At 43.0% G+C, this 14838-nt stretch overlaps 1 protein-coding gene across 1 annotated transcript in view; it reads left to right on the plus strand.

The window, feature by feature from the left end:
• The window catches only part of skap1 (src kinase associated phosphoprotein 1), a 402040-nt gene that overhangs the window by 321842 nt on the left and 65360 nt on the right, over nt 1–14838 (plus strand). The window contains exon 10 of the mRNA XM_078224498.1: nt 2829–2888. Coding sequence (XP_078080624.1) covers nt 2829–2888 — 60 coding nt within the window. The remainder of the gene's footprint in view (nt 1–2828; nt 2889–14838) is intronic.

Below are 14838 nucleotides of genomic sequence, written 5' to 3' on the forward strand. Positions count from 1 at the left end.
CATCATTTGTTAGATCATGGCTGACCTCTATCTGAACTCCCTCTATCCACTTTGGTTCTGTTACCCTTCATACCCATACCTAACATCAATCTACCAATCTCAGTTTTGAAATCTTACTAGATCCTCAATCTCAACAATGTTTTGGAAGAGTTCCAGGTTTCTCCTCCCTCTTGTGTGGAGAAGTGCTTCCTGACATCACTCCTGGACGGCCTGGTTCTAATTTTATTTCATACCTCCTTGCTCTGGACTCCAGAAGTTTATCTCTATTCCCCTTATCAAGTACTTTGATTATCTTAAAGACCTGGTTTAATTTTTTTTGCCTGAGTGTGAATCCAGGTTTGATCTGAGGCATCATTGAAATAATTGTCAAGAATGGAAAAGCTGTGTCAGTGTAACCTCAAAGTTGTGGGGCAGACAGAATGACTGTGGATCACGTGGACAGTCACAGCCCGAGCAGAACAAGCATTCATTTGCCCAAATTTATTCAAAGTCAATTCTAATCAGGTTATATACGTTCACAAGCAGCTCCAGTCCAAAACCTGATTCGTTTTGAAGAGATCTGCTTTACAGCCTTGCACTCCCTTGGGTCTGCCCTCAGACTGACTCAACTGAGTTTAGATCAAATTTATAAATAAGCACAGAACCTTGAGCTGATTTGAATTGATTTCCATTTGAAAGAAACGCAGGGTGTAGAAGACTGGAGCTATATGAAGTAATAAAAAACTTGCTTGAAGGTAAAAAAAAAGGATTTAGTTTTGAGATTTTAAGGCTTCACTAATGAGTTTCCTTCTGGACAAAGTGTTCATGTAATAAAACCGCAAGTCTCCCGGATTTTCCATTTTTAAAGATGGAGTTATTGGAAATTCTACTTTACTCCCCTGACCAGCCTTTCAATTTGCATCCTACGTAAACTTCAGCTCATCCAAAACTCTGCTGCCTGTAATTTAACACACATCAAGTCCCTCTAACCCATCACCCCTGTGTTTTCTGACCTGCGCTGGCACCTAGTCCAGCAATGTCTCAATTGTAACTTTCTCATCGTTGGCAGTTTTCACTTTCCGCCGCATGCTCGCTGTTTACTGTAACTTCCTCCAGCCCTCCGAGATCTCTGCACTCCTCCAATTGTGTAGCCAACTTTTAAACACTCCACAGTTGGTGGCCGTACCTTCAGCAGCCTGGACCTTAAGCTCTGGAATCCCTATACCTCTCTGCCTCTCTCTGTCCTCCTACAAGATGCTCCTTAAAATCTATCTCTTTGACTAAATCTTTAGTCACCTAATGTATCTTGGTTTTAATTGGATAACTGCTGTGCCAAGTCATGCAGTATGCAAGATGGACAAGCTGTCTACTTCTCAGTAGACTTTCTGATTAGGGTTAAAACGTATGTTACAGATTGGCTGTCTTATAAAAAAAAACCTCCAATTTTTATTCCTGTTGAAAGTCAGTGGAGATTAGACTCAGTTGCAGTGCGGAAATCGCCAATGTCTACATCAGTCAGTAATTTGAAAAGTCATCGAGTATGTTTTTCCAACAAGTGCTGTTCCTGTGCAGAACAAATAGTGAGCTCACGGCAAACCTGATGGGCTGAATGGCCTCTTTCTGCATTGGGATTCTATGAAACCCCTCTGTCCATGGGAGTGAGCAAACTAGTGGCATTATTCAGAAAGTACCCCAAAGGATTTAATACAAGTGAATTACTCTAGCAGTCCCACACTAGAGCATCAGAAATGCAAGATAGTCATTAAGAAATCGAGTAGGGAATTTAGACTAAACTTATGTTGAGAATGTGCAATTCACTACCACAAGGAGCAGTTGAGACAAATATCATAGATACATTTAAGGGGAAGATGGATAAATGCCTGAGAAAAAACATATGTTGATAGGGTGAGATGAATTAGAGTGGTCGGAGGCTTATGCAGAGCATAAACACTAACATAGAGCAGAAAGGCCAGATGGCTTGTTTCTGTGCTGTATTTCTAAACAATTCTAGTTAATGATGTGTACATACATACAGGAGATAGAGATTTCTGTATCTACATTTTTGAATGCATCATCCCAGGTCAGGATTCACTCAAACTACGAGGCCTCTCGCAGTTGACACTACAATGGGAAGCAGGTCCAACGTTATGGAGGTTAGACTATTTATGTTGCTGACTCTTCCACCGCACTCGGGCTGTTACTCCTACTGAAGTTTCAGTAGCAAGAGGGGCAAATTCAACAGCTGATAGGATTGTCCCTTCAGCTGGTTTTGGCATTAGGCTGGGAACAGCATCGTTGCCCATTACAGTTGGCTCATTTTGTGAAGAAGCTTGATCGACACCTCTGACAACACTGTAAACATTCACTCCCTCCACCACCAGTGCACAGTGGCAGCAGTGTGCACTTCTCCAATATGGACTGCAGGAACTGACCAAAGCATCTTCAACAACCTTCCAAGCCTGTGATTTATACCGTTCAGAAGAATAAGGGCAGCAGATACCTGGGAACGCCGCCACCTGCAAGTTCCCCTCCAAATCACACATCATCCTGCCTTGGAACTATATTGGTGTTCCTTCATTGTCACTAGATCAAATTCCCAGACCCCCTCCCTGATGTACCTACACCACATGGACAACAGTGATTCAAGAAGGTAGCTCACCACAACCTTCTAAAGGGCCATCAGTGGTGGGCAATATATGCTGGCCTTGTCTGTGATTCCAACCCTGTAAACGATTAAATCATTTTCTATTTTATAAGGTCTGAGGATACCAGAGATGGAAACGGTCAGAGGAATCTACACCAAAAAGTACATTGTAAGTAAATAAATCATTTGATGTTCTGTCTTTCAGAGGATGACTTCCCTCCACCCATACCGCCTGATGAAGAGAGTGATGGTAGCCAGCACCCAGGTAATTTTATCCAGAAGTGTGGAGAATCCAGGTTCTGCACCAGAATTCTGCTTTCTAAAATGTGCAAGTCTAAAGTTTAGTTTCTGGCTTATTTACAGGTTATGCGACATCAGTTTCCCCCCCCCCCCCCCCCCCCCCCCATTTTAAACTTGGTGTTCCTTGTCTTCATTAGGCCAAAGTCACCCAGTGCATTGGGAGATAACCAGTGGATGTAGATTCAAGATAAATGGCAGAAGGTGTAGAGGGGACATGAGGAAGAGGGTTGCGGGTGTCTGAATTTCACTGCCCAAGTTGATAGTGGATGCAGAGACCCTAAATTCTTTCAAAAGTATCTGAATCTTAAGTGTCATAAGCTGCAGGGCTATGGGCTGGGTGCAGGAAGGTGGAATTAGAAAGGACACCTGGGTGTCCTCAGGCTGACATGGACAAGATGGGCCAAATGGCCTTTTTCTGTGCAGTAACTTTTCTATGGTTCTAACTATAGCTCATGTGATGGCTCAATTGTCAGGTACACAGCCTGGAATGGAACTAAGCCACATAATTCTGTAAATGCAGTCATAGAAACCCTACAGTGCAGAAGGAGGCCATTCAGCCCATCGAGTCTGCACCAACAACAATCCCACCCAAGCCCTATCCCCGCTTAGTTACCCTGCTAATCCCTCTAACCTATCACATCCCGGGACACTAAGGGTTAATTTAGCATGTCCAATCAACCTAACCCGCACATCTGTGGACTGTGGGAAGAAACCGGAGCACCCGGAGGAAACCCACGCAAACATGGGGAGAATGTGCAAACTCCACACAGACAGTGGCCCAAGCCGGGAATCGAACCCAGGTCCCTGGTGCTGTGAGGCAGTAGTGCAAACCACTGTGCCACCGTACTGCCCCGAAGAATGTTTTCATTTGTGGGGGAGACCAAAACCTGAGGCAAGATTGTTGCTGAGAAATCAATAGGGAATTGAAGAGAAACTGTTTACTGAGAAAGTGGTTTGAACATGGAAATGGATATTATGAGTAGTTGAGGGGACCGACTAGATGTATTTAAGGGGGCTGGATAAGTATATGAACTGTGATGGTCTCCCATAATGAACACAAGAATTAGGAATAGGCCATTCAGCCCCTTACGTCTGCTCTGTCATTCCATAAGATTGTGGCTAATCTGATTGTGCCCTTAACTCCACTTTCTTGCCTGCTGCCATAATTCTCTACTCCCTCATTGATCAAAAATTTATCCAACCCAGCACTGAATATATTTTATGAACCAAGTTCCACTATTCTCGGAGGAAGAAAATTCCCCAGACTCATAACCATCTGAGAGAAAAAAAATCTTCTCATTTAATTCTTAAATGGGCGACCCCTAAATTTTAAATTATGTTCCCTGATTCTAGACTTTCCTAAAAGGGGGAAACATCCTCTCAGCTTCCACCCACTCAAGTCTCCTCCGGATCTTGTACGTTTCAGTAAGATCACCTCTCATTCTTCTAAGCTCTCATGGGTACATGCAAACCTACTCAACCTTTTCTCATAAGATAATCCCTTGATCCCAGAAATTAGTTGAGTGAACCTTCTCTGAACTGTTTCTAATGTCTCTTAGATAAGGAGACCAAAACCGTACAAGTACTCCAGATGTGGCCACACTAACACCCTAGATAACTATAGCATAACTTTACTACTTTTATACTCAATTCTCCTTGCAATAAACACCAACTTTTCACTTGCTTTCCTGTTCACTTCCTGCATCTGCATACCAACCTTTTGTGATTCACTTACCATGACACCCAGATCTCTCTATACGGTAAAGTTCTACGATCTCTCCCCATTTAAGTAACATACTGCTTTTCTATTCATCCTGCAAAAGTGGACATTTTCCCACATCTCCATCTGCCAATTTTTGTGCACTCACTTAATGTATCTAAAATCTGTAGACACTGATGTCATCTTCACAACTTAATTTCCTAATTGAATGCCTTTTGGAAATCCAAATATACCACATCTGCAGGTTCCCCTTCATCAATGTTGCTTTATTTCCTCGAAGAACTCTTATAAATTAGTCGAACACAATTTTTTACAACACCCGCTTTTACCTCTTCAAAAATGGATTCTAGTATTTTCCCTATGACAGATATTAGGCTAACTAGCCTATAATTTCTTGCTTTCTGTCTCCCCCTTTCTTGAATAGAGCTGTTACATAACGATTTTCTAATCTGCTGCAACCTTTCCAGAATCTACCGCGGCACGGTAGCACAGTGCACAGTGGTTAGCACAGTGGTTAGCACTGCTGCTTCACAGCTCCAGGGTCCTGGGTTCGATTCCCGGCTCAGGTCACTGTCTGTGTGGAGTTTGAACATTCTCCTCGTGTCTGCGTGGGTTTCCTCCGGGTGCTCCGGTTTCCTCCCACAGTCCAAAGATGTGCGGGTTAGGTTGATTGGCCAGGTTAAAAATTGCCCCTGAGATTCGTAGGTTAGTGGGATTAGCGGGTAAATATGTGGGGGTAGGGCCTGGGTGGGATTGTGGTCGGTGCAGACTCGATGGGCCGAATGGCCTCCTTCTGCACTGTAGGGTTTCTATGATTTCTATGATTTCTATGCAATTTTGGAAGATCATAACCAATGTGTCTACGATCTATTCAGCCACCACTTTTAAGACCCTATGATGAAAGCCATCATATTGAGAGGACTTGTGAACCTTCAATTCTAATAGATTTTCTAGTACCTTTTCCCAAGTGATTGTCATTGTTTTAAGTTCCTCCCTCCCTTGTATCTCTTGATTTTCAAATATTCTTGGGATTTTTTTGTGAATTCTACAATGAAGACAGACACAAAATACCCATTCAACATTTCTGCCGTTTCTGCCATTGGAGGTAGAAGCAGAGTGATAAAGGTAAGTATTCCGTTTGGTGTTCCCCAGAGATCTGTTCTGGCACTTCAGCTTTGCACCCTATTTATTAATGACATGGATGAAGGAACAAAAAGTTCTACATCAAAGTTTGCAGATTACAGTAAATTAGGAGGCACAATAAGATGTATAAATATGTGAGAAAATATATAAAGTGGGTAAAAGTGTGACAGATAAAGTTCAAAGTAGGATTACGTTAGGTCATGTTAGATCACTTTGATTCCAAGAAAAACAAGACAAATATTTTCTTACGGATGAAAGGAACATTGAAGGAGCAATGGGACATGGGAATTGAAATACATAATTTTTTCTTTATTCTTTTAAGGGATGTGGGTGTCGCTGGCAAGGCCAACATTTATTGCCCATCCCTAATTGCCCTTGAACTGAATAGCTTCCTAGGATATTCAGTGGGCTGTTAAGCTTCAACCACATTACTGTGGATCTCGAGTCATATGTTGGCCAGACCAGGTAAAGGTGGCACTTTTTCTTCCCTAAAGGATTTTTTAATGACAATAGATGATAGTTTCATGGTCACCATTATTGAGAACAACTTTCAATTTCAGATTTTATTAGAGTCATACATTGAATTTAAATTCCATCTGCCACCTTGATGGGATTTGGCTATTTTCTTGGGAAGTTATGCTTCAGCTTCACAGAGCTTTGGTCAAATGCCCATCTGAGGTATTGTATTCAGTTCTGGAAACTGTGCCTCAGGAAGGATATCTTGGCTTTAGAGGGGATGCTGAGGCAGCGTGGATTCACGAGAATGAAACCAGAGCTTGAAGGGTTAAATTATGAGGACAGGTTGCAAAAACATGGCTTTTATTCCCTCAAGCTTAGAACATTAAGAAATCATCTAATTGAGGTGTTTAAAATAATGAAGAGATTTGAGGGGCTATTTCCTCAAGTGGGGATTACAGAACAATGAAGTACATTCCTAAAATTAGAACTAGGCTGTTCAGCAGCAAAATCAGGAAGCGTTTTCCACATAAAGGATAGTGGAAATCTGGAACTCTCTCCCCCAAAATGACTGTCGATGCTCGGGGACAAGTGGAGCTTTCGGTATTGACGTCGACAAATTTGCATTACACGAGAGTATGAAGACAAATGGAAAATGGCAGTTCAATGGAGTTGTGGTACAGCGGTCACGGGCATTCGGCCTCTGATATTCGGGTAAGCGTTCTCCAAGGCGGCCTTCGCGACACACGACAGCGCAGAGTCGCTGAGCAGAAACTGATAGCCAAGTTCCGCACACACGAGGACGGCCTCAACCGGGATATTGGGTTCATGTCACACTATTTGTAACTCCCACAGTTGCGTGGACCTGCAGAGTTTCACTGGCTGTCTTGTCTGGAGACAATACACATCTTTTTAGCCTGTCTTGATGCTCTCTCCACTCACATTGTTTCGTTTCTTAAAGACTTGATTAGTTGTAAGTATTCGCATTCCAACCATTATTCATGTAAATTGAGTCTGTGTCTTTATAAGCTCTGTTTGTGAACAGAATTCCCACTCACCTGAAGAAGGGGCTTAGAGCTCCGAAAGCTTGTGTGGCTTTTGCTACCAAATAAACCTGTTGGACTTTAACCTGGTGTTGTTAAACTTCTTACGTTGTGGTACAGACCAGCCATGATGAATGGAATCATGGAAAAGGGCTAAATGGCTAGCTCCTGTTCCTGTAAAAAAAATAGAATGGCTTTTAATGGATTCCTTGTTTAGGTGGGGTTAAGGAAACCAGGTCATAGTTGGGTTTAGATTGTCACCTCCTCTTGAAGGCAAGTTAGATAGGAGTGTGAGACACGCAGACTCCCTACTGGATCGTTGAAGTGTTATGTTCGGAAGTGAAGGTCGAGCCACCTTCCTTATCATGAACACCACATGCATCATTCCTAAAAGCTTTTCCAAAGAAAAGCCAGGGAGATGTAGAGGAGTGTGCAGACAGGAAACCTCTGTCCAGCTCTTTTTCCTATTCTGCTGTGCTGAGAGGAAACAGGCCCCTGACATTTTGCAAGTTTAGAAAAAGTCAAGAGGAAGTTAACGGCAGGTTACTTTGTTGGACAGGACAAAGAGCGTCAGCTTCACAAGGCTGGGCAAGGCTGAAATCATCCACAAGATTAACTCATTCTAATCTCTGAATATCAAAATAGTTCCACAGGTGCTTCCTCCTCAGGGCAGGTTACTGCTTATGTTAACTGGGTGTAACAAGGCACCTGGACAGGATGGAGAAAAACAGTGGTGAGGCCAAACCCAGCCCTACTTTCCTTTCATTGAGTGAATTCAAAGGCAAGGTTTACCATGAGCCTCCAACCTCCCCCTGATTACCTGCTCTGTGTTTCAATCAGACTATATTAGAATATTTTCAGGAGAGAAGCATATAATTTGGTCCAACTGCTCTACCCCAATGTTTATGCTCCACAAGACCCTGCTCCCTCTCTATTTGCTAAACATTAATGAGTTAGATAAAGAGTAAAGCTCCCTCTGCACCATCATCATCAAGCACCCCCAGGTCAAGCACATCATGGGTTAAATACAGAGTAAAGCTTCCTCTACACTTTCCCCATCAAATATTCCCAGGAGGTACAGCAGAGGGTTAGATACAGAGTAAAGCTCCCTCTACACTGTCCCCATCAAAGGCTCCCAGTACAGGTACAGCACAGGGTTAGATACAGAGTAAAGTTCCCTCTACACTGTCCCCATCAAAGGCTCCCAGGACAGGTACAGCACGGGGTTAGATACAGAGTGAAGCTCCCTCTATACTGTCCCCATCAAACACGATGTGGAGATGCCGGCGTTGGACTGGGGTAAGCACAGTAAGAAGTCTCACAACACCAGGTTAAAGTCCAACAGGTTTATTTGGTAGCAAATACCATAAGCTTTCGGAGCACTGCTCCTTCGTCAGATGGAGTGGATATCTGCTCTCAAACAGTGCACAGACACAGAAATCAAGTTACAGAATACTAATTAGAATGCGAATCTCTACAGCCAGCCAGGTCTTAAAGGTACAGACAATGTGGGTGGAGGGAGCATTCAACACAGGTTAAAGAGGATCCCATCAAACACTCCCAGGACAGCTTGGATATGCTTTTTATTCTGTCCTAAGAACAATTACTGAAACCCAAAGACAAGAACGGAATCATGCTGGAGAAAATGTCAGAGCAAGCTGGAGAATGCTGCAAAATCTGTTTATATTTCTGGCACTAAAGGGTTAAGGAACTTGCATATTCAGGTTTGATCTGCAGCAACATCTGCAGAACCCATTCCCAGTGCTGATTGTACAGAAGGAGAGGGATAGACGCTGGCTGGAAGGATTCCTGCTGCTTCATGTGTCAGAACAGGCTCTACATGGTGTCAGGAACTGCATGTAGACAGACTCTGTGTCACACACACACACACCCTCCACCACCGCCTCACTGCTTTCCATTTTTCAGCTGTTCTTCTGTAGAAATGCAAAGCATGGGGGAGGGAGGGGGGGGAAAGAGCTTGTTCAACTGGCCTTGTATTTCCCTTGAGAGGAGGATTACACCGTGGATGTGAGTGTTTGGGGAAAATATTTCTTGTACTAACTGACCTCTAGCAGCTCATCCAGCCAGGCCAGCTTTGGAAGTGTATGTGCCCTTTGGAGAGATTTGAAACGATGAGACGGGGAGTGGAGGAGGGGGGGCGATTAGAAATGAGTTCTGTTCAAAGATGAAGAAACTGAATTGGATTAACTGCCAATAATTATAATTTTATTTGTAATTTTGTTTTAAATCAATCCTACTAGATTATCGTCTTCTTGTTACCAGGATTAAAGAATATGGGATTAATAGGATAGTGGCAAAAATTGATTGAGAGAGAAAGCAGAGAGTTGTGGTTTCAGATTGGAAGGAATTATACAATGGTGTTCCCTCGGGATTGGGATCAGGACCACGGCTCTTTTTGATATGTGACCTGGACTTGGGTATAGGGGATATAATTTCAAAGTTTGTGTTAACACAAATCTTGGGAATATAGTAAATAGTGAAGAGGATAAAAACTGACTTCAGGAGGAAGACAACACAGACAGACTTGTGAAATAGGCAGAGACATGACTGATCAAATGAAATGCAGAAATGATTAATTTGCTGGCAGAATGAGGAGAGGCAATTTAAAGTAAATGGTACAATTTTCACAAGGTTGCAAGAAGAGTCCTGGGGGTCTATTTGCACAGATCTTTAAAGGAGATGGAACAAGTTGACTCTCTAAGTAAAGACACGGCAGAATTCTCTCATTTTGAGACTAAGTGTGGTGGCGGGAGCTCCGTTGGTGCCTTTCCCACTGGTCAGAATGGTGGGATCCCGCACCAGATTCTATGCTTGGAACCTCATTAATTAGGCACAGGCGAGTTCTCCTCCAACCCTCCTCGCGGGCCGGCAGCTGATTCGTCCACCCACAGTCAGCTATTGAGTTCAAAGGTTCCAGTGCCATATTTAAACACCAGTCCAGCATTCTCATATTACTCTCTCCAGTTCAGCTATCTTCAGCATGTCAGCAACCCAGAGGGAAAAGGATAGCAGACTCGAGGGCTGGAATTTTACCATCCCACCAGCCGTGGAAATCGGAGCGGGCGAGGGGCGGACCACGGAAAGGTCTGTTGACCTCGGGCGGGATTTTACGGTTTCGGGACGAGCAAGGCCACAAAATCCCACACAAGAAGTCCGTTCCTGGAATCAACCCAACTTCCACCAAGCCTATCACCTGTGAGGCACACGTGCCCCACATGGACCTCTACCCACTGTGTCTGGAGTCTCCATTGCCTTCCAGTAAACAATGTGGTGTCCCTTTAACCCCCTTGCTTGTGAGCTTTTCATGCAGCCTTGTCGGAGTTCAGCTTCCCTCTGCCTCCCATTGCACATCTTCATCTACGCTGCTGCTATCATGAGCCCTCACCCTAGCCTCCCCCCCCCCCTCCCCTTGCACAACCCTCCTTCCACTTAGCCTCCGTTGTCTTCAGTAGGCTCCCCTGCACTCTTCAGCTCACACTCTACCCCAGCTTGAACTTTGGACCTTTGTTGCAGTGGCTGCATGAGTTTCACAGTGCAACAGGATGGGATGTAGACAGAGAGAGAGTACGAGAGACCCCCTGTACTCCCCAAACCCAGGGGCAGTACTGAACCAAGATAGTGACACAGTAGGGTTGATAAGTCCAGCAGCACGGTGCTGACCATGATGTATGATGAGCAGTTTGGCATGGAAATGGAGGGCAGAAACCAGTCTGCCCTGGCAGAAACCAGTCTGCCCTGGCAGAGTGGGGCACAGCACATCAGGAGCAGCGCAGCACTGTGGCAAAAATACTTTGTTGCACTCACCACAAAGTCTGTCGCCAACTGATGGTTGTATTGTGCACTTTAGCAATCGGGTTTAACACTGACCTAATTTCCCACTGGAGTGGCACGTGATTGGAAGACCTGACAGGACACTGGCGGCTAGTTGTTTTAACGAGCATTCATGCATGCAAATGAATGTAAATGGCATTCCCACCACCTGCTAGCAGGAAGAGAAACGTGCCATTGGGAGAATTGCAATGTAATTTTACACCAGCGGGTTTCCAACATTTTGCCTCCTGCCAGATTCTCCACTCCCACCCACCACCAAACCCAGGTTGGGAGAATTCCATCCATTGAGTACAGAAGCAAGGAAGTATGGGATAACCTATATACATCACTGATCCTGATATGTATAAACATGCTCACACATAGAACTTAATAAAAGAATATTCAGCTGCAGTGTACTCCCAACTGCTTTCTAAAATACTGAGCACATTCCGACCTGTAACATTCCTTACAAAATTAAACTCCAAATGATATGAAATTCAATGTCTTAAACAATTAGCCTCAGATTGCTCTAGGACCAGCATAGCAATCAGTGTAGAACTGAGGGAGTGCTGCACTGTCAACCTTAACCAGGATCTCATCTGGACTTTCAGGTGGATTTTAAAAAATGACGACACTATTTTAAAAAGTCGGGATGGTTCTCCCTGGTCAATATTTATCACTTGGTTAACATTCACTTGGTGAAATGGATTATCTGGTCATTTTTCTCATTGCGGTTTGTTGGAACTTGCTGTGTACACAATGGCTGCTGCCTTCCTACATTACAACAGTGACTGCTATTCACAATAGCATTGGCAAACTAGCTGGCTGTCGGGAGCGGCAAAATCTGGGGGTGACCAAAAACTGAACAAACTGTTCATGAAACGGCATAAGTTAACAAACAGACTTTGGCAGTGGGAATGAAAGTTCTAGATCTACTGATATCCATCCACGTATTCTGACAAAATAAAATTTCTATTGCAGTCTTTCCCAAAACTTCAAATGATATTCCTCATTCTGTTCATGCAATATTTTTGCACATTTTTAGATCTACATGTCTGTGAACCAGTAAATAATATCAAAGAATGTAATTTAATCTAGCCAACTCTATGGTAAAGGTTATTGATCATGTAAGTTGTGCATAAAATCATCTAGCAACTGTTACATCATGTGAGCCATATTATACATTATGGACAGGATTATCCACGTTCTGTGCTGCGAAACACATCTGCACACGCTCCCCGCTCCTCCTCACACACACACACTCCTAGCCGCCAGGAAACCATAGCAGGGTTCGCCATCGGTAGGACCGGAGACAAGATTGGCTGGAAAATTCTGTCCTATATCGCTATTACACATTTCATCTAGTACATATCCTGTGAAATGTGGAGAACAATGAGAATGCGCAATCAGTATTATCATATTATTTTTCATGAAAAATAAATCTGTGATGATAAATTCCGATTTTTTTATTCATTCTAAAGCACAGTATTCATTTTTGAAAGGTTAGTCTAGGAGGTGGAGCGGGCGAAAAGGCCGAATGTTCGCCTTGGATGTCTAATACTCCAGCACCAGCTTTGTTCATTGGCTGTAAAGACTTGGAAACATTGTGAGGTCGTGAAAAGCATTATAGGAATGTAAGAACTTCTCCCGAACAATAGAATAATACGTTTAGCTTCACTTCGGGAAATACTTCTCACGTTATAAAGCAACGCCATCATACTCTCCTTGATAAATGTCACAGGAAATCCAGCAGTATTTTAAAATAAATGAATTTATGATGGCTTTGAAATAACACAGAAAGACACCGTTACACATCTCTTAATGGCTGAGCCAAAAATACAGCACAGAGGGAGTTGTGCCTGTAGGAATAATATCTAATCACAAATTTTTGAATTTCCTTTATAGTTAGAAACTTTGCATTTTCCCCAAATAGGATTACATTCTGGAAGATTGAACTCTGAGGGGTATTGCGGTGCAGCATAATAGAGCATTTGTCTATACTATGATGCCAGATTCCTGAGGAAAGATGCAGAATTATAAGATGCACCACTGTTCTAAATTTCACATTTATTTTTAAGCCTCATTCACTGACTGACAACCATGTCCAAAGTTATGATTTTTTAAAATTATTTTGTGGGATGTGAGTGTTGCTGCCATCCTTAATTGCCCTTGAACTGGGTGGTTTGCAAAACCATTTCAGTGGGTCCACCACATTGCTGATGGTCTGGAGTCATATGTAGGCCAGACCAAGTAAGGATGGCAGACTTAAATCAACAGTGGTTTCCAAGTTACCACTGGTAACTAGTGAGACCGTTTAGTTCCAGATTTTGAATTTAAATTCCACCAGTGGTATGATTTGAACCCATATACCCAGAGCATTAGCCTGGGCTTCTGGACTACTGGTCCAGTGACATTACCACTAGGCTATTGCCTCCCCATATTTGGCTGGAAGTCCGATGCTGTATGAGACTTGGTTGCAGGCAGGATGGTGAATTTTTTATTCATTCATAGGATTTTTCTGTTGTTGGCAAGGTAGCAACTATTGTACATTCGAGAGTGCCCATTTTAGAGGGCAGTTATGAGTCAACAATGTTGCTATGAGTCACATGTAGGCCAGACCGGGTAAGATGGCAGATTTTCTTCCCTCAAGGACATCAGTGAGCCAGATAGGTTTTAATGACAATCCTGTAGTTTCATGGTCATCATTATTGAGACTAGCTTTTTATCCCCAATTTATTTAAATAACTGAATTTAAATTCCCCAGCTGCTGTGCTGGGCTTGAGCTCCTGCCTCTAGACTATTAGTCCATACCTCAGGATTACAATTCTAAGTTAACAACTAGTATGCTCCCGTTCCCCATAAATACAGTGAGATCGCGAGACCTCAGAAAGGCTTTTATTTCCACCTCCTTTCCCTGTCTCAGCTGGGTGTTGTTGCATGCAGTTCAGAGTCAGATTGTCAGTATTTTTAATAGAAACATAGAAACAGGGAGAGGCCATTCAGCCCATTGAATCTGCTCTGCCGTTCAATTTGGTCATGGCTGATCTGTAATCTAACTCTTTTCACTTGCTTGGCTCAATATTCCTGAATGTTCTTGTTTAGAAAACAGCTGTCAATCTCAGATTTAATATTATTAATTGATTTCGGATTTGTGAGAGTCACAAAATGTTACCATTCAATTGTGTGAAGCCCTGGCTCGCATACTCATCCATTTCTCTTAAAAGTTCAAAATATCATAAAAATAGGGGCAACAAATGTTTGATATTTGTATTGAGGTAGGGATTTTGTGTCTCTGTGTTCCAAGGTGCGCAGATGTTAATTCAGATGGACATTTATGAACAACAGACAACACCAGCCTCAATCCCATTTGGTTTTGGGGTCAGTATACACAATTCCATGTAATTAGTGCAAGATACTCATCTCTCTCTGCATTTCTAGAAAAATAAAAAAATGATTAATGACATCTGTGAAGCCTTTGCTGCTTGCTTTATTTTGTAGGATTCTGGGCACCTCAGACAATATAAAACCAAAGAAGTTATGATAAATTTTTATAAAGCATTGGTTAGGCCTCAGCTGGAGTATTGTGTCCAAGTCTAGGCACCAGACTTTAGGAACGATGTCAATTCATTAGAGAGGGCACGAAGATTTGCTACAACGGTACCAGGGGTGAGAGACCTCGGTTCATGAAGAGACTGGAGAAGGTGGGATTGTTCTCCTTGGAG

The sequence above is a fragment of the Mustelus asterias genome, chromosome 11 (assembly GCF_964213995.1).
Source record: "Mustelus asterias chromosome 11, sMusAst1.hap1.1, whole genome shotgun sequence".
NCBI classification, from domain to species: Eukaryota; Metazoa; Chordata; class Chondrichthyes; order Carcharhiniformes; family Triakidae; genus Mustelus; species Mustelus asterias.